Source organism: Hypomesus nipponensis, chromosome 26 (assembly GCF_054491055.1).
Source record: "Hypomesus nipponensis isolate SF chromosome 26, ASM5449105v1, whole genome shotgun sequence".
Taxonomy (NCBI): Eukaryota; Metazoa; Chordata; class Actinopteri; order Osmeriformes; family Osmeridae; genus Hypomesus; species Hypomesus nipponensis.
The window spans coordinates 3,799,508-3,823,266 of NC_140386.1; the positions used below are offsets into that span (position 1 = coordinate 3,799,508).

The window sequence follows — 23,759 nt, forward strand, 5'->3', positions numbered from 1 at the left end:
TAATCTAGAACTAATAGCAATTAAGTTTTTATAACAACAGGTCCATGTAAAACAAAGACATGTTGAACCATTTACTTCATTTTACATGATGACAATACTGATTATACTCATTTGTATCTGGCGTGAAAGTGAAAATGCTATGTCACTTCAACAATACTATCAAGAAGTGAGGCTTTATTGACATAATCCTAACTGTTGTCATTGACATTTGATCAAATAAAGTTGACCACTCAAATGAAATGTTGACATTGAATGTACAATTTATTCACATGAACAGATACAGTGTACTTAAGATACAGCACAGATCCATACAGAGACCTGTTAAAACCATGTTCTTGACACAGAAGTAATATAACTATACATCTGAAGGGGATCTTCCAACAGGCTGGGACCTGAAGGACATCACTTCACAGAATGGAAAACTTTGTGTGCCACCTAGAGGACAAAATTGAAGATGAATTATAATTAAAACAGGTATAATTGTACATTAAGAGGAACATTTCACCATAACAAAGACACAAGTAGCCTGGATGTCTATCCTTGAATTGCTTCCGAGCTCTCTAACATTCTCTGGATGAATTATGGACTAATCATCAGCACACCTACATACAATTCAGGGTGGTTTACAAAGGAAGAACATCCATCACTCAACATTGATTGAACATCCATTAACACCATCCCTCATCTCAGATCAACTACTATGTGTCCTGGGAATCTGATGTTGATGCTTTGACAGGTGTTTATGATGTCACCAACTTGTCTTCTGGATGGCTAGTAAGATTGTACTTGAATCTCCACAAATGCTTTCAGATTACAGCAGAAAGGGTTTATTTGGATCAGGACTTTAATTTCACACTATCTCCTTTGGAAATCCAACTACAGCCTCATTCCAAAATTATTACAAATATCAAAGCAATTGAAAGCAGATCATGTACTGGATTTGATAATCAATGCAAGAGTTAGTATAAAGCTTCTAATATTTCACTAAATATATGGTATAGTGCTGTCAGTTTAACGCGTTATTAACGCCATTTAACCCAAACCCATTTTAACGGCGTCAATCTTTTGCTAGACCAGAAACAAAACAACTGGCAAGCAATCCGATCCACTTTTCCATGTTGATAATAGCATTAAAATGCGAAAAAATTATTAAGAAATCAAGGGACATTTAGAATAGATAAAAATGTGCGATTAATAGCGAGTTAACTATGACATTAATGCGATTAATCATAATTAAATATTTTTATTGTTTGACAGCACTAATATTATAGTAGGCTAAACTTTATCTATATAGCATTCCACTTACGACTACCACCCCACAGCCCTACCAATCACATTGTACAGTGCAATTAGTGTACTATTGCAATGTTTTAATGGTACGTTTATCTACCAAAAATGATGACTATCCATAACCAAAATGACATGAATAAAGACTGCTGGTTGAAATGATGACATGTCATGTAATACTACTTATGTTCAGGTTAACAATGGCAGTAATGGATTAATGTGAGGAGGTTTCACATCAATTGGACACACAGTGCTGTGCCAGTTTGACAGCTCAACAAGCAGACTTGTTTTCCTTTATACGAGTCTTTCCCTGCCACCTCTAGTCAGCTTGCCATCTCTCAGAGTATGTCAGCAGCAAAAAAAAAGGAATAATTACGCACACAGTGGTCGCGGGCATGAAGGAAGTCAAAGAGCTCCTCGGTGCAGTCTTCATCGGTCTCAGACCTTGAGCCAACCCTATTCTCACATGCTTCCAGTCTCTCTCGATTGTGGACGCAGTGCTCCGACTGCTCACACTTCTGCCTTACAGTTTCAAGTGGATCCTTGAATGAAAGTCAAGTGACAGAGCTAGTGACAAACAATAACACAAAGCCTGATAGCGATAAACACACAAACTACTGGTACACCATAGTATTTATAGTCCAAAAATTGGTCAGCTTTAAGTCTTCTCAGAATCAGAATAGGGGTGGGCGATATGGCCAAAATCTTCTATCACGGTATGAGTAATTTTATATCATGGTTACGGTATATATAGTAATTGTTCTGTAAATTCAATTAAGAAATGGTACAAAATAACCATACCGTACTTCATCATCGCACTCGATTATTTATTACAAACAAAAACAACTGCCTCACGAGACAACACGAAAACAAAAGACTAAGTTACGAGTACTAGCGTTCCGATTGGCTGATGCGCAGTCATGCCATCCGCGTGGTGACCTACTCACAGCTCAATGCGGATCCGTAACGCCCTAAAATTTCAAAAAGAGTGAAAGCGATCAGTCTGAGTTTTACTATCCATATAACAAAAATATAGTATAAGAGTATACCGCGGTTGAAACGGTAGGCTATAGCCAAATCTCTCCCGGTAGACACATTTCTACCGTCGCACGGTATATACCGTCATACCGCCCAGCCCTAAATCAGAATAAGCTTTAGTTGACAAGTTAGTTAGCACAAACAAGGAATTTACTATGGCAGGAAGGTGCTTACGGTAAACATCTGAATTTTAAAATGTTCAACAGTAGGGCTGGGCGGTATGACGGTATATACCGCGCGACGGTAGAAATGTGTCTACCGGGAGAGATTTGGCTATACCGTTTCAACCGCGGTATACTTTTATACTATATTTTTGTATTACACGTGTCAATTAAATGTCTGGTTGTTGTATTGTATATAAGCCATCATATAAATCACATTCTTGCGATATTTAGAATTGTAGTTTAACTTTTATTTGATTTGCTATTTTCGTTTGACCTGAAGCACATTTGGGTTGGTCTGACGGAATTTTCGATGTGGAGTGTATTTTGTCTAAGCGGACCACATTCATGCCGATGCTAATTAATTATATATTTGATGACCCATTCTGCAGGTAACCAATTCGATTTGTTGTTCAAGATTTATGTCTCATGCTGTAAAATTATTGTTGTAAAATTACACTGGTGGCGTTGCAAGCATTCTTGATCTAGGATGACTGGTGAAGGCTAACTACTTACTGAGAGTGAGGTCATGCCGAGAAACATCAAACTGAGGCTTTAACGTATCGACCGAGCTTTAACGAGGTTGACACGCCGAAACCAAAGTTATACGGATAGTAAAACTCTTCTTCTTCGCTTTCGCTCATTTTTCGTCGGAGGGCATCACGGATCCGTATTGAGCTGTCGGTAGGTAACCACGCGGATGGCATGATTGCGCATCAGCCAATCGGAACGCTACTCTAACTTTTTTGAGTCAATTGTTTTTAACTGAAGTGTTCTCTCATGTGAGGCAGTTGATTTTGTTTGTAATGAATAATCGAGGGTGATGATGAAGTACGGTATGGTTATTTTGTACTATTTCTTAATAGAATTTACAGAACAATTACTATACCGTGATATATACCGTAACCGTGATATACAATTACTCATACCGTGATAGAAGATTTTGGACATATCGCCCACCCCTATTCAACAGTATCTAAATAATTCTTACCACCATGTCCTCTTCGTCCTCGTCCTCCTCCTCCTCTTCCTCCTATAAAACAACACAGACATACCATATGGCGTATTATTTTTTACAACAATAATTAGCTCTAGCTATCCAGCTACTAGCCTACTAGTTTCAGTACTTGTCAGTGTTATCAGTGCATCTGTACATCAAACCGAAGGTTGCAAATTCAGTACTGTACTGTACAATACTACCTATACAATACTTTTAAAACGGAATAACCTTTTCAAGACATCCCAAGTTCCTCACATCCATGTAGTAAGCGAGCTAGCAAATGTCTGCTGTAGAATACATTTAGCATCGCGTCCATGTCATTTGTCAACCAAATGCTAGCGATCCAAGCTAACAACAGCAGCAGTACAGTACTAGAGCACTCGCGCTGGCGCGCGTTAGCTTCTCTATGCTGAGCCATAAACAAAAATGCTACAACACATCCTACATAAATTCTAATGAAAATTAATATTTTACCTCATCGGGTTCCCCGTTTAAGATCATTTTCTCCTCGAAAACCATGATCCTGATAATCGTGTCCTAGAATGACCCGCTGTCAAATCTGAAGAATTTCGCAGTTGGAGGACGCACCAGGTCAAGCACCGGAATGTGATCCTACTTCTGTCCCCTGCTATGATGTTTACTAGATAACTGCAAACGCTACTGCCACCCCAAGGACCGGAGATGTAAAGTAATTGATACTGACCCTCAAGGGTAGTAACAGAGAATGTCTAATATAGAAATAAGAATTACTCTGCATTATTATCAGACTTAAGAGGCTAGATTATTTTAATGTATCCTATGTTATCCTTCCAATAAAGCCATAAATGTATACATTTCCTAGTGTAAGAGACTGAGTCATAATTTAAAAAAATATTAATTTTATTTATTCATTTGTTTATGTAGGCCTATTCATCTACCAGTAGGCTACACTCGATTCTTTTTAAAATACTTTACTGACCAAAATACAATTTCAAAAACATGATACAGTAAGAGGACATACTTAAGTTGCAACCAACATAACTATATAATTAACATTAAAGTAAAAACGAACACGTTTTTGCCATTTTTTAGTAGGCCTACCTACGATAAAAACAGACGGAATTGCAGCGCTCTGCCGCCTTTCTAACATTCTAGAGGAGACGTAGCCTATATTAGTTTCCGGTACGCATATAGAAACTGCTCCCCGAATGATCCCTGTGAGAATACGACGAGACATTAAAAAAAAGAATAGCCTATAATAATTGACAGAATATAGGCTACAGCGTATAATGCGTTTTCTTAACATTTGTCTAAATGTCGGCCTATAGGCCTACGCATCTACAATTTGATTATATATGTAAACCCTTTACTCAAAACATTCTTAAATGTAAAACGATATTCATGTATGCTAGCCTAGTTTATCTTTAATTGACGTTCACGATGTAGGCCTCAATGTCTGGTTGAACAGAAAGCACTTCTGTTAGTGGGAGGCGGAGCGCGATTTGAGTAAAACCACCTACAAGCGTCCAAATGCTTTTAGTGCAAGCATGGCAGGCGACATTGAGACAAGGCTGGACAGCCACGCCGAAAACGAGAATGTCAACTGGCATCCTTTTCTGATCGGGGTTGCCGGAGGGACTGCCAGCGGCAAGGTTGGCATTTAACACGTTTGGGCGATTTCATATTCTTTTGTCTTACCCCCTCCTTTTCAAATTATCTGTCACAGTGGTTGATTGGCAGCGTGCATGTATGTGGAAAATAACTTGAAATTCTGTTAACAGATCATGATGGGTTTAATGAGAATTACTTTACTAAATATTTAGCCTATAGCTCACGACACCCCAAATCTCATAATGGGCCTTAACAGCAAATATTTGGCTTATTCCCCTGCACATCTTACTTTAATTAATGTTAAGGTAAACGGGGAGAAACTGTTAAGGTAAAACACACAGAAACGGGCTTAGCCAAAGCCGACTCTGCGTTCTTCAATCCAGATCCAGAAAATGTAATAAATAGAGATCCATAAGCAGTAATTATCCTTCTCGTCGTCCACCACGCGTGTCTGTAGCAACTGATTGATTCACAGTGATAAAAAACAGCTGACCGCCATAATACATAAGAACGGGGTCAGTGGCACACTTGCCTCATAACGGAGCAACGTGCGTGCTCCCACATTGCAGTAGCAAAACACAAGGATGCTGCGCCTGGCTGCTGCTGCTGCATTGCTTTCAGAGCCTGGTAACGAGTCGTTTATGTAAACTATCGCGTATTTCCCCATACTCTTTTTTTAAACGTACATTAACGTTACAATTGGAGTACTTAAACAATTTAAATCAGATAATAATTCAAATTAGAAGAGTTTGCACGTTGATAACATATGTCATGTTAGGAATATGTGGGTAACCCCAAAAATCTACAATAAGCTGCAAGTTAAATTTCCTGTTACTGTCCTTTCCCAGAAGAGAGTAACTGAAATAGGCACCTGTTCAGTCAATACGGGGAAAAAAACATCTACACTGCATGTCTTTTGTGGGCATCTCTACAAGTCTGTCTGTGTGGTTTTGTGCTTGCTTATTTTTCTAATGGCTGTATGTCATCAGGAAGGCACTCACGATTATAGGCTACAAGTATTGTAAGGGATGCCATACACTTCAGCTAGTGCGCAGCGTGGAAAACTTTTTGAATATAAATATACGCAGTTGTTTATAGTGTGGAAGAAATCAAATCATTTACCATTATGTATCAATTTATGTGTTCATCCAAGTTTTCACAACGTTCTTGTAATCCACTTAATGGTAATTGGCGCCACATGAGTTCCTGTATACTGTGGTGGAAGTTATTCAGAGAATCAATCATTAACTGGTTAAATGTCCTTCAAACTCATATTTATTAAAAAGAACAACCATTACACCAACCTAACCATCTTTGATACACAAACATAAGACGATAACATCTGGCCATCAATCAGTCATACGCTCAAACACCTTCTCACAAGTTCTGATGCCCAACTGAAGAAGTCTCTTGCTTTACCCCATTGCTGTGAAAGTACCAAGTCAATGAAATCAGTTGCCAAGTAAAAGTTAAAGACTAAATCTAAGTATTTATTACAGATCTGTAAGGTGCAGGGGTTTGATACACTCAAGCTAAACATCTCAGATGACTGGACAATGAATACAGGAATGAAGGGCAGTTAAATAGGACCACAATATGGGAGGTTTTACTCTCAAAAGAAATGTCAGGGAGTGACAATCAACATAGACTTTGCAAGCACGGACAGAAAACACTGCATTCATGGCTCTAGATAGCTTTTGTTGAGTCTTTATATAGTTCATAGAAATGGCCATATTCTATTTTCCATGTTGCATGGTATTGTAAACTTTGGTGACATTGTGACCTCGAACCTACACTAGTGTTCCAGACATTTCCTAGTCTCATTTAACAAATAACTAACTTATGGCTATGCAGGCATAAGCAAGCCTTAGAAAACAACATAATGACAATTTATCAATGATACATGCAACACTATTCTTGGCATATTTCTCTCATGACCAAGGGTGATGTTCTCATGAGCTAATACAGAAGGATATACTGTCGATCAAACATTGTCCACAGAGAACTAATAATTTCAGGTGACCTAATGGCATATGAAATTATTCAATCACAATACTCAGTATCAACTTCTGTGTTGCTATTCACCTTCATCTCTCTCCACATGTGCTCTATAACGTCTACGCCTCAGAGATAATTAACTAAATATATTACTTCCTTGTTGTTCTGGTCATTATTGTTGACTGGTGTTATCTCTCCTCTCTGCCGACTGATAATTAGTGTATACATTTCCGAACTACAAGTGATGCTATTTAACTATGTCTTAACATCTCAGGATTTTCCCATCAGCCTTGAAAATTGCTGATATATCTACGTAGTAGACCAAATAAAACTGTGTAGCTCTTCATTACAACTACTTTTCACACTGTGTGTCATCTTTGCCCAATTTAAGTTATTCTATTGGAAAGACTGCAAAGTGCACCTGCTGTTGTTTTTCAACATTGGGCTTACTGACTGTTGTTAAAACTACTGTATTATAGGATCATGGCAGTTGTCATCTGTCTTCTAAATCCCATGGGTCAACAAAAATATATTTGGGGATTTGCTGTTTTTTTTATGATTATGTTTTACAAAAGTTCATTTGATTGAATCAGTTTAATCTTTAGGAAAACAATTACAGGTATTTTCTTGTTTTTCTTCATTCCCTGATTAGTCTTCAGTCTGCAGTAAGATCATGGAGCTGCTTGGTCAGAACAAAATTGACCATCACCAACGCCAGGTGGCCATTCTCAGTCAAGACAGTTTCTACAAGGTCTTGATGCCAGAGCAGAAATCCAAGGCTCTCAAGGGCCAGTTCAACTTTGACCACCCAGGTAAGTACTGTCACTCACTCAGTCACTCAGCCAGTCCCGCTACACACGGACACGCACACAAACATGGACACACATGGACACAGACACACACACGGACACAAAGACACACTCTCACCCCCACGCACATTCTCCCTCTTTCTTTTCTTCCTCTCCAACACTGTCTTTCAGTAGTTTGGTGTCTTTTTCACTTCAGCAGCCGGCTGTCTCTGTTTCTCACATAGCGTGTGGGGGCTGGCTACACAATCTGGCAGCACAGCGGAGCATGTCAAACAAGTAGAGCACACAGCCTGTCCACCTGTGGTTAACATACTAGATTATATCTTTATCCAATGGACTGGCAAAGACTGGCAGTAATCAAATGGCTATGGTTTTGACCATGATTTCATTTCTTTATCCTCACTAGATGCGTTTGATAACGAGCTTATTGTCAGGACTCTATGGGACATCATAGAGGGGAAAACGGTGCAGATCCCTGTGTATGACTTTGTCACCCATTCCAGGTGAGTGCAAAGCTAGCTAACGGTTATTAGGAATGAGCAATAAAAATGGCCGACAGTTTTGGAAAGGGAGAATAACTGGATTGGAGACCAGCCTGTTTCTATGGTAGCATTATTGAATGCTTTGTCCTACCAATTTGACACAGGAAAGAGGAGACGGTGACGGTGTACCCTGCAGACGTGGTGCTGTTCGAGGGAATCTTAATGTTCTACTCCCAGGAGATCCGGGATCTCTTTCATATGAAGCTGTTTGTGGATACGGATGCTGACACACGGCTCTCACGCAGAGGTAAATTACTCAGTGTACTTGTGTGTGCACAGACATTGTATGAAGGCAGACATTATTGTTATAGTGACTCCCCCTATATTCACCAGTGCTCCGTGACATCAGTGAACGAGGAAGGGACCTGGAGCAAGTCCTGGCGCAATACATAACTTTTGTCAAACCTGCCTTTGAGGAGTTCTGCTTGCCAGTCAGTAGTACCTAGAAATACAAATTACTCTTAAATTTTGATCTTCAATTCTGATCTATTTGACATGTGTATTTTTCCAAATTTTGGGTGTAGACAAAGAAGTATGCTGATGTTATCATTCCCAGAGGAGCTGATAATCTGGGTGAGTACCAGATTGGTACTTTGCTGATGTGCAAATGGTTGCGAGACAACAGCAACGATTTGTAAAAGGGCTTATTACACTAAATTAATGTCTTTGTTTTTCAGCTTTTCTTTATTCTTCCTCTTATCTTTTTGAGGCTTGACTGAGCCTTGTTGGCTTGTTCAACAGTTTTGACCTGCACATGACAGAGAACTAGATACTCTGAAATATTCTCAAGACAAAATACTGTCTTTGTTTTTGGAATCACAAGGTCAATGTCAGATACCTCCTAAAAAACAAGGTCCAAGGCTAATTTTCACAATTGAAGTAATCACTACTTATGTTAGGCATTTTCATATGACATCCAAAACCAATCGTCCAAAAATGCATAATGAAATTGTGAAACTGTTGTCTTTTGTTCATACTGTAACTGTACTGTTTTTTGATGTCCACTATGCTCTCCCATGTGTTTGATTGCAGTTGCCATAAATCTTATAGTTCAGCACATCCAAGACATTCTAAATGGAGGTTTGACCAAGCGGCAGAGTGGTTTCCTCAATGGGCACAGTACACCTAGAAAACGGCAGGTGTCTGAGTCCAGCAGTCGGCCACACTGACTGCATTGCCTCTCTGGTAGTGCCAGGGACAGCTGGATGGATTGATGAATGGAGGGAAGTGCTTTTCTGTACATACTAACTTTCCACACCTTGTCCGAATACTGAAGAATACTAAGGAGAAACTGAATATTTCTCCTGATTCCTTAAGGCCGCATTTGATACATTGCATATTTTTACTGAACAAAGAAATGCAGGGTGTTAGGAGTAGGATTTATTCCTTGTTTTGAAACTTTGGAACTAGGTCAAAGTTGTGAATCTGAGTAGTTAGGTATTTTCTTTGGATGTCTGCTCACTATTTTGTTTGTAGTCAGAATAGAGGAACAGGGTGAATTGTGGGTGGTTTTTTTTCAACTTTAATCAACAATCAGTTTTGGTCAAAGGTGTGTGCTGTTTGTGGGAAAGTGACAAATGTGATCCTTTTTGTATTTTCCATCAGACAACAGCTGAGAGTATACACTCGGAGTACTGGCTTGTTAATTTTGCAGAACCTCATGTATTCTGTATTATAAGCCTTGAATGCAGGGTAGTGCTGTTGTGGCATGTTCTTATTCATGCATTTTCTCAGGCCCTATTCAGGTTAACTGCCTTGCTGACAAAACCCTGTGCAACTTACACGGATATAAACGAAACGACTTGACTTTATGAATAACAGCAGATTTGTTTTGAACCTAATGTGTTCATGGTGCCGATGTTGCTCTTGAACAGTTTGTAAAATGTCTCTGTGTGCTGCCTTTGTTTTAAATGTTATAATTTGTCGTGCTACACCAACACTGAAAAACGTTCATCTACTTTATTAAACAATCCTTGTGCCAAGTGGTGTTTTGTCTAGGGACAACCCCACCAAAGAATAAATAAGTCCTATCATATTGAAGTTCTCTCCTTGAAACCTGTACTACATGAGGTATCAGTAGCCAGGGAAAGTGATGGGGTTTTTATAAGTGATGTGAACTGAACATTTATGCATTTAAATTCTGCTACTTATCTATTGATTCTCAAAATTTTATTAATTGATCTGAAGTGTTTGTAATATGTCCTACCTGGAGATTTCCACTCCTTTGCAAAGGATAACTTCATGTTCATAATTCTACCTTTGTTCACATGTTTCTGTGTGAGCAAAAGACAGCCTGAATTCTGTATAAACACACTTTGATGTTACTGATATACTTCAGTTTATCTGTGCATAAATCTACCGACATGCCTTTTAAATATTTTAAAAACATGGCTTGCTTACATGGGAATAAAAACCAAACTGCAGACTGTTAGTCAATATAAGAAACCATGTAATGCTGCATGGACTGTATAGCTTCTATACTTTCAAATCTCCAACAGGATTTAACACTGTGAAAAAGTTCATTCATAGGTTAAAGATGAAGCAGTAAAATAATAAAATGAGCACAAAAACACAACTTATGCAACGTGTATCATTGTCATCACCTATCATTTATTGGATTATTTTGAGTCTGTAATTGTATCAAACAAAAAATAATGTCTAATATATGTCTTATATATTTCCAGAGCCTTGGAAATACTCAGGTACGCTGGTTGGAACTACGCCATTTTCTTGCGACAACGAATATGAGATCACAAAGAAGCGCCCGAGCGCATGCGCAGTGTTCATGTGAGGCGGTAGACCAGCGAGGTTAGCTTTTGATAACAGCACAAGGGCTGCAGAGTTACGGTGTACTTCCTTACGTTTGATCCGGCAAACACTTTAGGCGATTTGATTATGTCAACGAGTGACTTCTATTTGAGATACTATGTTGGGCATAAGGGCAAATTTGGCCACGAGTTTCTGGAATTTGAGTTCAGACCCGACGGTAAGTTTGTCTAGGCGGCAATTTCATTGAGCAAGCTAACTAGCTACTAGCAATGTAGCTGCTACCTCCACGACTCTGTGTGCTAGCTAGCTAGTTTTTTGGGGGGGATGGCTGGTTAGCAAGCTAACTGTTACGTGTTATACGCGTTAGTTTCCTAATTGCTAACTAACTTTTGCAGAAATTCAAGCTAGTTAGCTACACAGCCGATAGTTATTTATCTGCGTGCTAGTTATCTAGTATGTGTTAACTACTTTAATTTGTCGAAAAATTTGCTTTTTTTTGTCATGTCTTGCTTAACCAAGGAAGCTTGCTAATACCAGTAGCTGTTAGAGTTCAGTAGCTAGATCGAGTTTGAACTATTGAGTATCCATTATACGCTTGCTGGTTAGCTGGTTGGTTGTTATTCACATTACTTGAATCACTTAGTAGCTAGCAAATAAGCTAACTAGCTAATAACGATATAAACGAATAGACTTAAGCTTAATACCGCTGTTACTGTAGCTGTTTTTACAATAGCGCTCATGACTTACTTTTTGCAGGCAAGTTGAGGTACGCCAACAACAGTAACTACAAAAACGACGTGATGATCAGAAAAGAGGTTTGTGTCTGAATGGAGGAAGCGGGGGCGGCTTCAATTACACAAGCATTTGCATTAAGAACTGTTTACAATTATGTAATTTCTGCAAGTGTATTACTAAATTGGTAAAATGTATTAATCAAACCTACAACAAAATATTGCATCTTACACTACTTACTCACAGCATGCCTTATGTACAACTTTCCTCACAGGCCTATGTACATAAAAGTGTTATGGAAGAGCTAAAGAGGATCATTGACGACAGCGAGATCACTAAGGAAGATGATGCACTGTGGCCGCCTCCTGATAGAGTTGGCAGACAGGTTTGTCAGATTTTCTTTAAACTAAGGAGCCCCATGTATTGCTATTTTACCCAGGTATTTGGCCAAATTCAATGCATGGAGGATGCCAGGTGAGCTTAATGGCATTTTATTGAAAACTGGAAAAAATAACCTTTTATCTTCACCCAATCAGGAGCTTGAGATTGTCATTGGGGATGAGCACATTTCTTTCACAACTTCAAAGATTGGCTCCTTGATCGATGTCAACCAGTCCAAGTAAGTCAAATGCATTATGATGGATGTAAGATATGGGCACAGCTAGAATAATGAGGCCCCTGTCAAGTTGTTCTCACTTCTAAAAATAACACTTGTTTTGCAGGGATCCAGAAGGCCTCAGGGTGTTTTACTACCTGGTGCAAGATCTGAAATGTCTCGTCTTCAGTCTGATCGGCCTACACTTCAAAATCAAGCCCATTTAAGATGATGATAATCTCGTTGGAATTGTTTTAGTTACGAGTTCGAGCCTGTATGACCTTTTGTATATTACTTTTTGATTGTTTTATTTTAAATAAATGATTGAGAAAACATTTTGGGCTCGTTAAATGTTATCAGACGGACAGTTGAAGAAATGGATCATACTCTAGTATAGACACTGATATATCCCACCATGGACACATGGAGCTTTATTTAAAAATTCAGTTCAAGTTTTCATACAAACATTCATATTGCTTGCCTGTGTGCAACTGCTTTAGATTCATGATTCATAAAAATGCCCCATCATTAGCAAAGATCTGAGGTTATATTATGAAAAAAGGCAGTGATCCTTAAAATGTCACAAGAAATTGTGGCAAGCCATTTAGCAGAATTGACTTCAAGTAAACATTTATTCATTTGACTCAAGGCATGTACATACACCTACACATCTTCATTAAGGTCATGAATGGAATTATAAATTTAATTCTATTAGCAAAAAAAACTTTGAATCGCATAGATGTGGTTTCTCCAACTTGACATTCATAGTGAATATTGTTAAGAACACACTGTCCTGCTCAATTCACATTCACTGCAAAAGTGGAGTATTGAATATTGAACTGCTACTTTAACCTTTGATGGCCCAATTCTATGGTTTGCTGTGATGTCATTTAACAACACTTCTCTCAACCCACACTGGTGTTAGTCCTTAACCCGACCTAAGTGCACTTAAACAGTGTTTTCCGACCTATTCCTTTCAGACAGATAAGGTCAACTAGTCTGCAGGTATGGTTGTACCACCTGAGCAGTGATGGTCTGAAGATCAGTAGTTGAGAAACACAGCCCCAAAATTCACCTCATTGTATTACAGAACTTCATAATTTCCCTGCACTAGTGATCTCTATATGAAACCCTTTCCTTAGCTGAGAGACTTTCCTTCCAGAACAGTAAAGATGTCCTCAAGTGACTTGTGGACACACTGCAAAAACTCATGTACGTTACGTTCTGGATAGCTGGACACGTTGCAGCCGATCCAGTCGTCATGGACACCGTAGCCTACCCCAAAACCGTCAGGTACCACAGGGGCAAAGCCTCCCAAGCTGACTGCAGGGCTGGTAAGGGTGCTGGTGGACAGGATGTTGTGATTAATAGCTGCATATGCCGGGTCCTGGTACAGGTCATGTAGTGGCTGGCCCTTTGAGTTGGCCAGATACTTCATTGCGAACAGGTGCCGGTCAAACCCTTGGCCTGGTGGAGAAAAAACAGGTGCAGGAAGAATAATTAAAATGAGGATGTTCTAACATGCCCTCGCCATCTCAAATATGAAACCCGTTTCACTTTTCCCATTTTGTGAAACGGCTGTGCACTAACCCATGGCCGCCTCTTTGGTGAGCTGCCCGTGATATTTCGAGCATTCGGAGAGCAGGCCCTGCAGTTCATCCACACTGTGCTTCCCGGGCTGACGTACAAAGGCGTGAGCACAGCGCAGTGTGTGGACCGTGGCGGGCCGGATGGTCTCTGTGCGGCCATGACGGAACGCCGCGGTGCTGCAAGACTCGTAGGAAGCCACGGTTTGCCCATACTGCCTCAGAAAGCCCATCTGGAACGCCAGCTGAGCGATGGCGTCCGGACTCAGCTTCTTCTTCTTCAGCTGCTCCTTCCCGCCCTTCTTGAACTCCATGGCGTCGATGGTGAGCTTTGACACGGCCGAATCGAAGTTCTCCTTGGCCTTTGCGATCCCAGTCTCCAGCTCGCCGTCGAGGTTGAACTGGAGGCGGCGCACAGCTGAAGCGGAGTCCACCACCGCTGCTGAGGAGCTGGGATGGACCAGAGGCCTCTCCGTGGAGTCCTTGAAGATCTCGTTCTGGAAGCGGAGGACGGCCACGCCGTCTCCCCAGGAGTGCTCGAAGTTGATGGCCGCCTGTCCGTCTTTGGCGAGGATTATGCTGAACGACTTGTCGAACCAGCGGTTCGAGCCGTCCCCGTGCAGCATGTTGTGGGAGATGTGAATGTGGTCTTGCATGTTCTCGTCCTCCAGGCACAGACAGAATAAGGCACTGTCGACACTACCGATCGCCTCTCCATTTCCGGCAGCCAGGAGCTTCTCTCTCAGTCCGGCCCATACGTCCCGGTTCTCGCTGGTCAGGAAGCCCAGAGGATAGGCGGGGGCTGGAGTTTGGTCCGACAGAATGTATTTCAAGTGGGACTGTATCTCCGCAGGCTTCACCGGGTTCCCGTTCGGATCCACCACATCAAACACATACATGTGGCCTTTCCTAATCACCAGTAGGTGGCGCCCTTTAGGCTCAGTGAAGAGCTCGTCCCGTCCCTTCTTGGGGATACGGGTGGAGTTGAATAGGCGGAAATACTGGGACATATCCAGGGGGTAGGCGTTCACCATGTAGGCCCCGTACCATGACAGGGAGGAGGGGACCCAGCGAATGAACTTTTTAAAGCTGACCGTGTCACTCTTGGCTGGGTTCAGATGGAATACCTCTGGCTCCAGGTAGCCAGCACGGAGGGTCTTCATAAACCGTACAGCCGAGCACACCATGTTCGTGCCTCGCACTAGCTGGTCATTGTACTCCGTCTTGGGGTCGAGGTTGAAGGACATGAAGGGATTAAAGTTTAGGACTACAGAGTCCCTTGCGGACAGGTACATGTCAAACCATGGGGCTGAAATGAAATGAAAAAAGGATTTTATTTTCAATTTGGTCAAATCATCCTCAAATTCCCACATTTTCTATTAGTTTTATTTTCGTAGAGCCACACTTCGTTTACAACCCTTTGCAAAAATCTGAAAAGACCACATAAACAGGCATTTTGGAACAAAACATACACAAAATAATTTGATTTAACTGCGTTTTAGATCCATAGCAAACCTGAGATGTAGCTTGTGTGCTTGTTCTGCTTGTCCTGAGCCACCAGCTCCTCGTGCAGTTGGTTCCCAACACCACTTTGGAAGTCCCTTACCAACTTCTCCGTTTTACTGAAGACATAAGCATTTTGAGTCGTGAATGTGTCCACATGATTGATGATTATTATTTGTAGATTTTTTTTTTTTTGCGTGCTCACCTGAACTGGTCATCATCAAGGAGAGGTCTCTGAGCTGCCAAATATCTCTTGACTGTGTCTTCCAGTTTTGGAATTGGTAGCCTATTGAAACAATGGATTAATAGCATGCTGTATATGAAACACCGTCCTCTGCTGGCCATATGTGTGAACGTTCAATATCCCTTTGCCCTTTCACCTACATTCCTTTTCCAGTGACAAGGAGTCACCCTTTCCTAAATAATCAAATATTTGGATAGCTAAAGGCTTAATAGGTAATCAGCATGGGAAATGAATACAAAATAATAAATACATTGTATCTTTAGCTTATTGTTGTACTGCTGGGTACTAGAAACGGATACTTGCTGTACGCTTACCTGGGTAAACTTTTCTGATAATGCATAGACGGCACAATACTTTTATGCAGGTACTCAGAGGTAGATCCATCGTTGCTGCTGTAACGTCTTTTATCAATAGGTAACGTTGTAGCAGTCCTCAGAGGCTTTAGACTCCCATATTTTCTGAGAGAGGCACTGAACTGCAGCGAGAGCAAATTCGCCATGGTTCTACAGGTCAAATCCTAGCTGGAAGTCAAGGTGTTCTGCCAACGAGAAGGTTTAAAAATGATTATCACAGTTTACTGTACAAGATCACGCTAGCTTGCTAACAGTGAACACACCAAGCAATAGTTTAATTTGAGAGCTAGCCAGTCAACAAATTAGCTGTTTATCTTGTCATTTGCACACAAAACTGGCGTCCCTTGAAATAAAATGTTGACTGAGACTAACCACAAAAGCAAGTAAGATATTTCATAAAAGCCTGTTATTACAGACTAAAACAAGCACTGAATGACAAGCTGCTCTTTTAGCTAACGTTCCAGGAAGAAAATCTCCAGGACAGAAAGTCACGTGACGTGCTGGTGAATCAGGGTTTTTTTTATTTTTACAAAGCAGACATTTACCAGGTTCCTGGTGACATTGCCATAAACACTTAAAATTCCGTTGTTTTAATCCTCGTGTCATAAAAAAAAAAAAAAACCTGCGACCTGTCTTACAACCCGTTGACGTATATTTGGGTTGAGTTTTTAAATGTAAGACCTTGCCAACAGAGAGCAGCATCGGCTTAAACAGTTTATGTTTGGACTGAAAAGCAGAGGACTCGGCCCCTTACGACCAGGCTGACACACTCACAGCAGCACAACATTGGCTGGCTTCCCGGCTATTCAGTCCGCCTATCAGCTCTATTGGGTGAGAGAGTAATCAAGCAAGCTCGAGTTTGATGCTTGGCCTTAAATCCTCCCCACCCACTAACCCTTGTCATCACCAGCTACAGCATCCTCCCCCTTCACCAGCGCTGCTTTATAAATTCTGCACGGGCTGGGAGTTAAGAAGGTGACAGTTCACTGCCTACATTTTCAGCTGTTTGTCTTCATTCAGACGACCTTGTTCACAGAGTAATATGCCGGTGTCCCTATGACTACCCCAATTCCTTCATCCAGTTTGTTGGTTTTATGACACCCAACAACTTTCATTAAAACAATGTAGGCTGCATCACATCTAATCAAAATGTATTTGTATAACCCATTCATAATGTCACAGAGGGCTTCCCATGCACCCATACAGAACTGCCCCTCAGTCAACCTACACCCTCAAGCAAGGAAGACTATTCCGAGTTCCAACTGCTCTGAGTTGGCGCGTCTCAGTTTAAACATCAAACCTTTAGTTTCTCTCTACTATGAAGTCGTTCCTTAATTAGCCAAGGTCAAATGGATCTTGTCTTGTTGCTTTTTTTCGTTCTATGTTGCTCTATCTGTATATGTTGCTTGTCTTAGGTTGCCCTGCGTGTGTTCATTGTTCAATGACTGTTTGTATTGTAACTGTTTTTAATAACTTGCCCAGGGACTGCAGTTGAAAATTAGCCGGCTGGCTAAAACCGGCACTTATACTTAAAACGTTGATTAATGTACACTGTCCCAGTGCAAATAAACGAAATAAACAAATAAACAAAGATGGCGATGCTTTTCAATATTAAATGACCAGACTTGAAACACAAAAAAAAACACAAAGAAGAGCACTCAGCACCCAGTCCGTACAAGAAATAACAGACGTCGAATGATTGTGTTTAATAATTGGGCAGAGCCATAGAATGAGCTACTGTTCGGAAACGTCGTTCAAGGGCAGAGCGTGGTCACAGGCTCTGGCGTGGTCAATTCGTTCATCGACACGTATGGTCTGTCAAACGTCACGAACTAGGAAGTACTTTTCGTAATTCACAGCAGAAAATCAAAACATAGTTGTACGCTCCAGCTTCGTCTGTAGAGCAGTGTTACCTCAAATTTAAACAAAATGCGAGATCCACAGGCTGTAAGGTGAGGTTAACAAATGTGTAGATTTTATGTTGTATTAGTTTGACTTGCATTGTTCATATCCTTCAATTGTCCAAAAAGGAAGAAACCGGCGCCCATTGCAACAGCAACGATATAAATCATTTGAAACAATCAAATGATCAGACCTGTTCGAAACGGTATACATCAAACTAGCAAATAACGCTAGGTACCAAATTAATGAACTAAAATGAATGTCATGCAATGATGTTACCAAATAGGTGATGTAGGCTACCCATGCCAGGCATTCAGCTAGTAATAAAGTAGAGATCTTCAAATTGTAGATCAAAATAACTTTCTAAAATGAGTTTATGATATAACACAAGTTTATGTGATTGTTGCAATTGTTTGTCTGTATCTTTCCTCAGCCACAAGAGAATCCAGGCTGTTTACACTAGCTCGAGCAGTGGGCTCGAAGGCTTCAAGGCTAATGCAGTGTTCCAGGAGATACACAAAAAGCTTCAGGAGGTGATGTAATTATATCGAAAACAATTAGGCCTAATTACCTATTACAGGCAATTTACTAAAGGTTTCTTTACTGAGGTCCTTAATATCAGTATATTATGTTTATTCATGATTTATCACTTTGTCACTTTAGGAAGTTATTTAGATCAGTTAATATTTAAAACACATATTTGAACTTTCAGATTCAATCTGATAAAATGTTCTCCTACACATTCAGTCCATACAAGTAGCTGTCCCATCAGATTACAGATGTAAATATACATAAATATCTTGACTCTCATGTTCCAGTGGAGTACATTTACAGACAGTCATCCAAAGAAATATCCCTAATATACTAATTAAGATTCCCGTTGTCCATGGTTTTACGTGCAGGATGGGGAGCAGTTTGTGAAAAAGATCGGAGGAGTTTTTGCTTTCAAGGTGAAGGGTGGACCAAATGGGGAGGAGGCTGTGTGGTTTGTTGATGTGAAAAATGGCAAAGGCTGTGTCCACAATGACACAGGTGAGAACTACAAATGTAGTTACCGGTATGTGCTTACAACTCAACAATGGATATTGGGAAGGCCACATTTACATAAAAATGGAAGCAGTGAACCATCTTGTGACATTTAAAAATACACAATTTGGTTCTTGCTTTCTGTAATGTATCATTTACTATGTCCTTGTAAAATGAAAATACTAAATGATGGACCTTAACTGAGTAAAACAGAATTATGAGCTGCTGTTTTGATTGTTTCCTCCCTCAGCAAAAAAAGCAGACTGCACAATTGCGATGTCAGATGCTGATCTGCTGGCTCTGATGACGGGGAAGATGAACCCACAAACAGTGAGTATTTAGCCTTGGTGTGTCTGATGTGTCTCTTCATTTTGTCCTTGTAGAATCTTTGTCTTATTGTGCAATGCGTTTGCTGTGTTGCATCCTTGATCAAGTATGTTCACTGACTGTTCACTACAGTTTTTATGTTGCCCCTGTATTTTTGTGTAAGCAACATACTACTCTCCCAAGTACAGAAGGGGGAATTACTCCCCAGAATTTGTCAACATAACATTTTGTGGTTTGTAATTCACTAAAAGTAGATTTTACTGAATATATCTCTATATCAAATTGAAATATATGTACACTTAAGGGCCACTCCAGTATGTGTCACATATTTATACATAATTAGTTGTTGCTTTTTACTCACTGGAAGTGTAGTAGAGGAACCAGATCTTTGTAGACTATTCCAGTGTCTTTGCAGAATCTATGCTGTCTTCAGCTGCATCACAAAATAAATTTTAATCTTATCAGACTAACATCCAGATTAGTCAATCTGAGCATTCCTACTATTAACCTCATGTTAGCCGGTTGACGTAAACAGGCAAACTGTAATGTTTGGGCCGACAGTCCTTTTTGTTAGTTAAGAGGTGTATTCCATCCTCCGTGGCCCCCCTTAGTATTTCCTATCCTATTGGTATTAGTCTGAGGTAAAAAAAAAATATATATATATGTGACTTGATGATGCATCTTTAAATATTGGAAACTAAAGCAGTGCAATGCATTATTTTATCATAATATGGTTTACTACTTTGTTAAGGTTGGCTCCAGGCTTTTTTTTATGTATGCAATGTTTTTTTATGGCTTCTTTAGAATGTACAATATACTATACTGTGCGCACTTTTTTCACTGGGAAACAGCTCTTCAAGGATGTTAGTAAGTTGAGGGTTTTGGTAGCGTCAAAGCCTTGGCATTGTGTTTCTGTCCCATCCTCCAAGATATAATTTGTAAAGGTTAGATTTGGGGAAGTTTACAAAAAAAACCATATATATATATTTTATATTTATATATTTTTTTGGGGTGTGTAATTTCTGCTTTTATTATTTACTTCTGACAGAGATAGTGTTTGGAGGGGACAGGAAATGTGGGTTGAGAGAGGATGACATGCGGTAAAAAGCCTGGGCCAATTTTGGACCCAGGCCGCTGCAGTGAGGCCTCGCTCTACATGGTGCGCACACTAGTCCGGTGAGCCATTAAAGGTGGCTAATAAAAGATCATTTTTATTTTTTGGTGTGAATTCTGGAAAGATTGAGGCACTTCCTAGAGCAGCATTTGCTGCCCAAGGCTACAGGTAATCTAATCACTCAGTAGAGATGGAACAAAATGATCTCTGTACCATTCCGTTAGTCAGGTCCTTGTGGTGGAGTGGCTAAACACAAGGCATTCTGGAGGAAAATGCATGCAGCCATCTGGAGTTGACCAACCAGCACTTTTAAGGGGCTTGGGGAAAAAGATGATCTGGCCCGATGAGACCCCCAAAAATTATAATTGGCCAAGCGCTATGTCTGGCAAAAAATGGCTACCACTAATTACTTGGTAAGTAACATCCCTATGGTAAATCCTTAGGGATGTAAAAGAGATGCTGGAGAGAGAAACAAAAATGCTGCAAAGCCCTTAACACATCAGCCTGGAGTGACGATTCATCTTACGTTTAGTCATTTAGCAGACGCTCTTATCCAGAGCGGCTTAGAGTAAGTACAGGGACATTCTCCCCGAGGCAAGTAGGGTGAAGTGCCATGCCCAAGGACACAACATCATTTGGCAAGGCTGGGAATTGAACCAACAACCTTCTGATTAATAGCCCGACTCCCTAACCACTCAGCCATCTGACCCCCTTTTCGGAGAGACAATGACGCCAACACAAAGTTTTTGTACAGTCTCTGAATATCCTTGACTGGCCCAACCAAAGCCAAGGCGTAAACCCAATCAGAGACCTGATGGTTACATTTAACCAACACTCAGCACAACACTCAGACTCCAATTTGACAGGGCTTGAACAGATCTGCAAGCAAATGACAAACTGCCCAAATACCGTGTGCAAGACTCAAAAGTCCTAACTGCCAAATTGTGGAGATGAATAGAAAAGGTTCTCACTGTTGAAAACAACAAGTGGGTGAATTGGATGCATTTTTGCCGTTCATTCTAGCTTCACGGCCTAACACTTCACCTCCTTTTGACATCCATTGTAAAACAAATATTACATCAATCTCACTCAAAGAGCAGTGAACTTTCTGAATGAGGCTTTATTTCAGAAAATTCTACTGAACATATTTCTTTCCAAGAATGCATTGTATCATGGGTGGAGTGTTTTGGCCATAGAAGATACTTTTTTTTTCTCCATTTGGTTGAACTATTTCCAATGTTTCTACACACATTTGTTCTAACACGGTGTGCCTTGCTCTGTGTTCTGCCTTACCATAAGCCCTTGTTGCTGTTGCAGCTGCCCCACTTTCCCTGAGTCTAGTTAATCTCTTTTGTTTTTAACTCTACACCAGCCACACATAGGCCTACTTCAGTCTGGATCAGATATCGTGTCCATTCATATGTTGAATGCATGGATCATTTTTGATGACAGACAGAAAAGAAGATTGTGTGTATGTTTAGACACCCAACAAAATTGTGTTTCTCTTTGCAGGCTTTTTTCCAGGGCAAGTTGAAGATCACAGGGAACATGGGTATGGCCATGAAGCTCCAGAGCCTGCAACTACAGCCAGGCAAAGCCAAGCTGTGAAAGAGCAGGAGTGGAAAATGGGCAATGCTTGACTCCAGGCATTGATTTAGGATTAATGTTAAGCATCTCAGATCTATCCTAAGTAATTCAATAAGAACCGTTGTCCAGACCAGTGCCTAAGGGTAACAACCACCTACTGAATGCAGTAGACCAACAACTTCAATCCTTGTTTGTTCAACCTTGTTGATAAGAGAAAACAAGCCCTTTCCTTAGGGGAAAGGAGTATGAATGGACAGGAACACTGTTTTTCCTCCCAATGACTATTTTCTGATTGTGTTAGTTGAGACCCTGTAGAGGTGGGCACCCTGATTTTCATGTTTATGAACCAATCATCTTTCTAACACAATTATGTCATCCAATAGCTCCCCCTTTCATTGAGCCAATCTGCGAAAGTTATGTGCTAATGGAAATATATCCCCCAAAAAACTATCAATCCGGTCAAAGTTGTGTGTAGTTTTTCACTTTCTGTTTGAGAGTCAAGTGCCTCTTATCTTTTGTGTGTTGTTGCATAAGGACTGTATCACCTTTAGACACGTTTGTATTGCATAATGGGACTTTATGGATGACTGGATGTGAGTCACTGTGACTCCAATATCTGCCATGTTGGTCTTGTGTAAACAAAATGTGATTTGTTACTGAATAAACAGTACTTTCTCCTGCTGTATCTCAATGAGCGATGACTGAAAGAGAGTGACCACTCTCTATCTTCTCTTGTCTCTTAACAGGTACAGAATGCTATCACCTTGCTGTCACTTTTCTCGTTAATACTCTAGTATCCACTTGATCACAAAAAATTATAATAATTCCAACATAACAGAGAGCAGAACACGAGTAATCAAAGATGTGCTTGCACCTGTTGTCCCCTCAACAGTGCTCTCATTCATCCTGCTCCCTCGTCCCCTGGCTAAGGTTATCTATTAAAGACTCTATTAAATTGGACTACAATAATACCGATATGTTGCGCTGACCTCATTTTCCGGGGTAAAGATCTTGACATTTATGATGCTGTTATGATCGTTGATTTATGTATAATGTTGAGAACGAGGGAACATTGACCACATTGTCCACACCTGACCTGTAGAGTTGTTTGTGGGAATGTTGGTGGTGTGTTCACAGGAAATAGAGGTCTGTCAGGATGAGCGTGCATTTCCTTCCAGACTCCAGGGTGCTTGGTTGCAGCTCTGGTGAAGGCACGATAGATTCTCCTTGATTCAGTATACTGTAACAAAGAATTCCATAATAAATGAAAACAGTATATTTTAATGTTTCCAATATGTTGGAGCCTATGTTAATAGTAGTTGTAGGAACACAAAATGTTCCCGTTGTGGGCATATCTTTATTACATTATTTGTATCTTTCCAGTAAGCTCCTGGTTCCACACTGCCACGCTGTAGTTTTTCCTTTGTAAATGGCAAGCTAGTAAGTGTATGGCTAAAACACAAATCTGTTAACGAGCTTTGACCCAGATTCCACTGCAAGGCTGGCTGGCCTCTCCTATTCTCCTCTGGCTCCAACTCTGGAGACTAAAGCTTTTCAAGACTCACAACTTGTACTGCCTCGAAGTCGTGTTCATAG

At 40.4% G+C, this 23,759-nt stretch overlaps 5 protein-coding genes across 8 annotated transcripts; 3 read left to right on the plus strand and 2 right to left on the minus strand.

Moving 5' to 3' along the window:
- Nucleotides 1-242: 242 nt before the first annotated feature.
- uqcrh (ubiquinol-cytochrome c reductase hinge protein) lies at nucleotides 243-4,116 on the minus strand. The gene is made up of 4 exons (XM_084692605.1): nucleotides 3,961-4,116; nucleotides 3,478-3,519; nucleotides 1,668-1,829; nucleotides 243-435 (listed from the first exon to the last, which is right to left on the minus strand). Exons 1-4 carry the CDS (start codon nucleotides 4,003-4,005, stop codon nucleotides 403-405), a joined length of 282 nt encoding a protein of 93 aa, XP_084548731.1. The 5' UTR covers nucleotides 4,006-4,116; the 3' UTR covers nucleotides 243-402.
- On the plus strand, nucleotides 3,077-10,966 carry uck2a (uridine-cytidine kinase 2a). Of its 3 annotated transcripts, none has more exons than XM_084692604.1 (7): nucleotides 3,077-3,170; nucleotides 7,727-7,886; nucleotides 8,290-8,386; nucleotides 8,530-8,672; nucleotides 8,759-8,856; nucleotides 8,950-8,998; nucleotides 9,458-10,966. In XM_084692604.1, exons 2-7 carry the CDS (start codon nucleotides 7,748-7,750, stop codon nucleotides 9,592-9,594), a joined length of 663 nt encoding a protein of 220 aa, XP_084548730.1. In that variant the 5' UTR covers nucleotides 3,077-3,170; nucleotides 7,727-7,747; the 3' UTR covers nucleotides 9,595-10,966. The 3 variants fall into 3 exon arrangements, with proteins under 3 accessions (XP_084548730.1, XP_084548729.1, XP_084548728.1); XM_084692603.1 differs by lacking the exon at nucleotides 3,077-3,170 and adding an exon at nucleotides 3,241-3,322; XM_084692602.1 differs by lacking the exon at nucleotides 3,077-3,170 and adding an exon at nucleotides 4,754-5,117.
- Nucleotides 10,967-11,201: 235 nt separating this feature from the next.
- Nucleotides 11,202-12,856, plus strand: magoh (mago homolog, exon junction complex subunit). The gene is made up of 5 exons (XM_084692771.1): nucleotides 11,202-11,411; nucleotides 11,951-12,009; nucleotides 12,201-12,311; nucleotides 12,463-12,545; nucleotides 12,649-12,856. Exons 1-5 carry the CDS (start codon nucleotides 11,321-11,323, stop codon nucleotides 12,746-12,748), a joined length of 444 nt encoding a protein of 147 aa, XP_084548897.1. The 5' UTR covers nucleotides 11,202-11,320; the 3' UTR covers nucleotides 12,749-12,856.
- Nucleotides 12,857-12,917: 61 nt separating this feature from the next.
- Nucleotides 12,918-16,700, minus strand: cpt2 (carnitine palmitoyltransferase 2). Of its 2 annotated transcripts, XM_084693147.1 has the most exons (6): nucleotides 16,580-16,700; nucleotides 16,169-16,392; nucleotides 15,816-15,896; nucleotides 15,623-15,729; nucleotides 14,112-15,416; nucleotides 12,918-13,988 (listed from the first exon to the last, which is right to left on the minus strand). In XM_084693147.1, the coding sequence occupies exons 2-6, from the start codon at nucleotides 16,351-16,353 to the stop codon at nucleotides 13,660-13,662; spliced, it is 2,007 nt and encodes a 668-aa protein (XP_084549273.1). In that variant the 5' UTR covers nucleotides 16,354-16,392; nucleotides 16,580-16,700; the 3' UTR covers nucleotides 12,918-13,659. The 2 variants fall into 2 exon arrangements, with proteins under 2 accessions (XP_084549273.1, XP_084549274.1); XM_084693148.1 differs by having other exon boundaries at nucleotides 16,169-16,676.
- A 1,302-nt stretch (nucleotides 16,701-18,002) lies between these two features.
- scp2b (sterol carrier protein 2b) lies at nucleotides 18,003-22,848 on the plus strand. The gene is made up of 5 exons (XM_084692252.1): nucleotides 18,003-18,159; nucleotides 18,543-18,642; nucleotides 19,012-19,141; nucleotides 19,386-19,465; nucleotides 22,089-22,848. The coding sequence occupies exons 1-5, from the start codon at nucleotides 18,137-18,139 to the stop codon at nucleotides 22,182-22,184; spliced, it is 429 nt and encodes a 142-aa protein (XP_084548378.1). The 5' UTR covers nucleotides 18,003-18,136; the 3' UTR covers nucleotides 22,185-22,848.
- The last annotated feature ends 911 nt before the right edge of the window (nucleotides 22,849-23,759 follow it).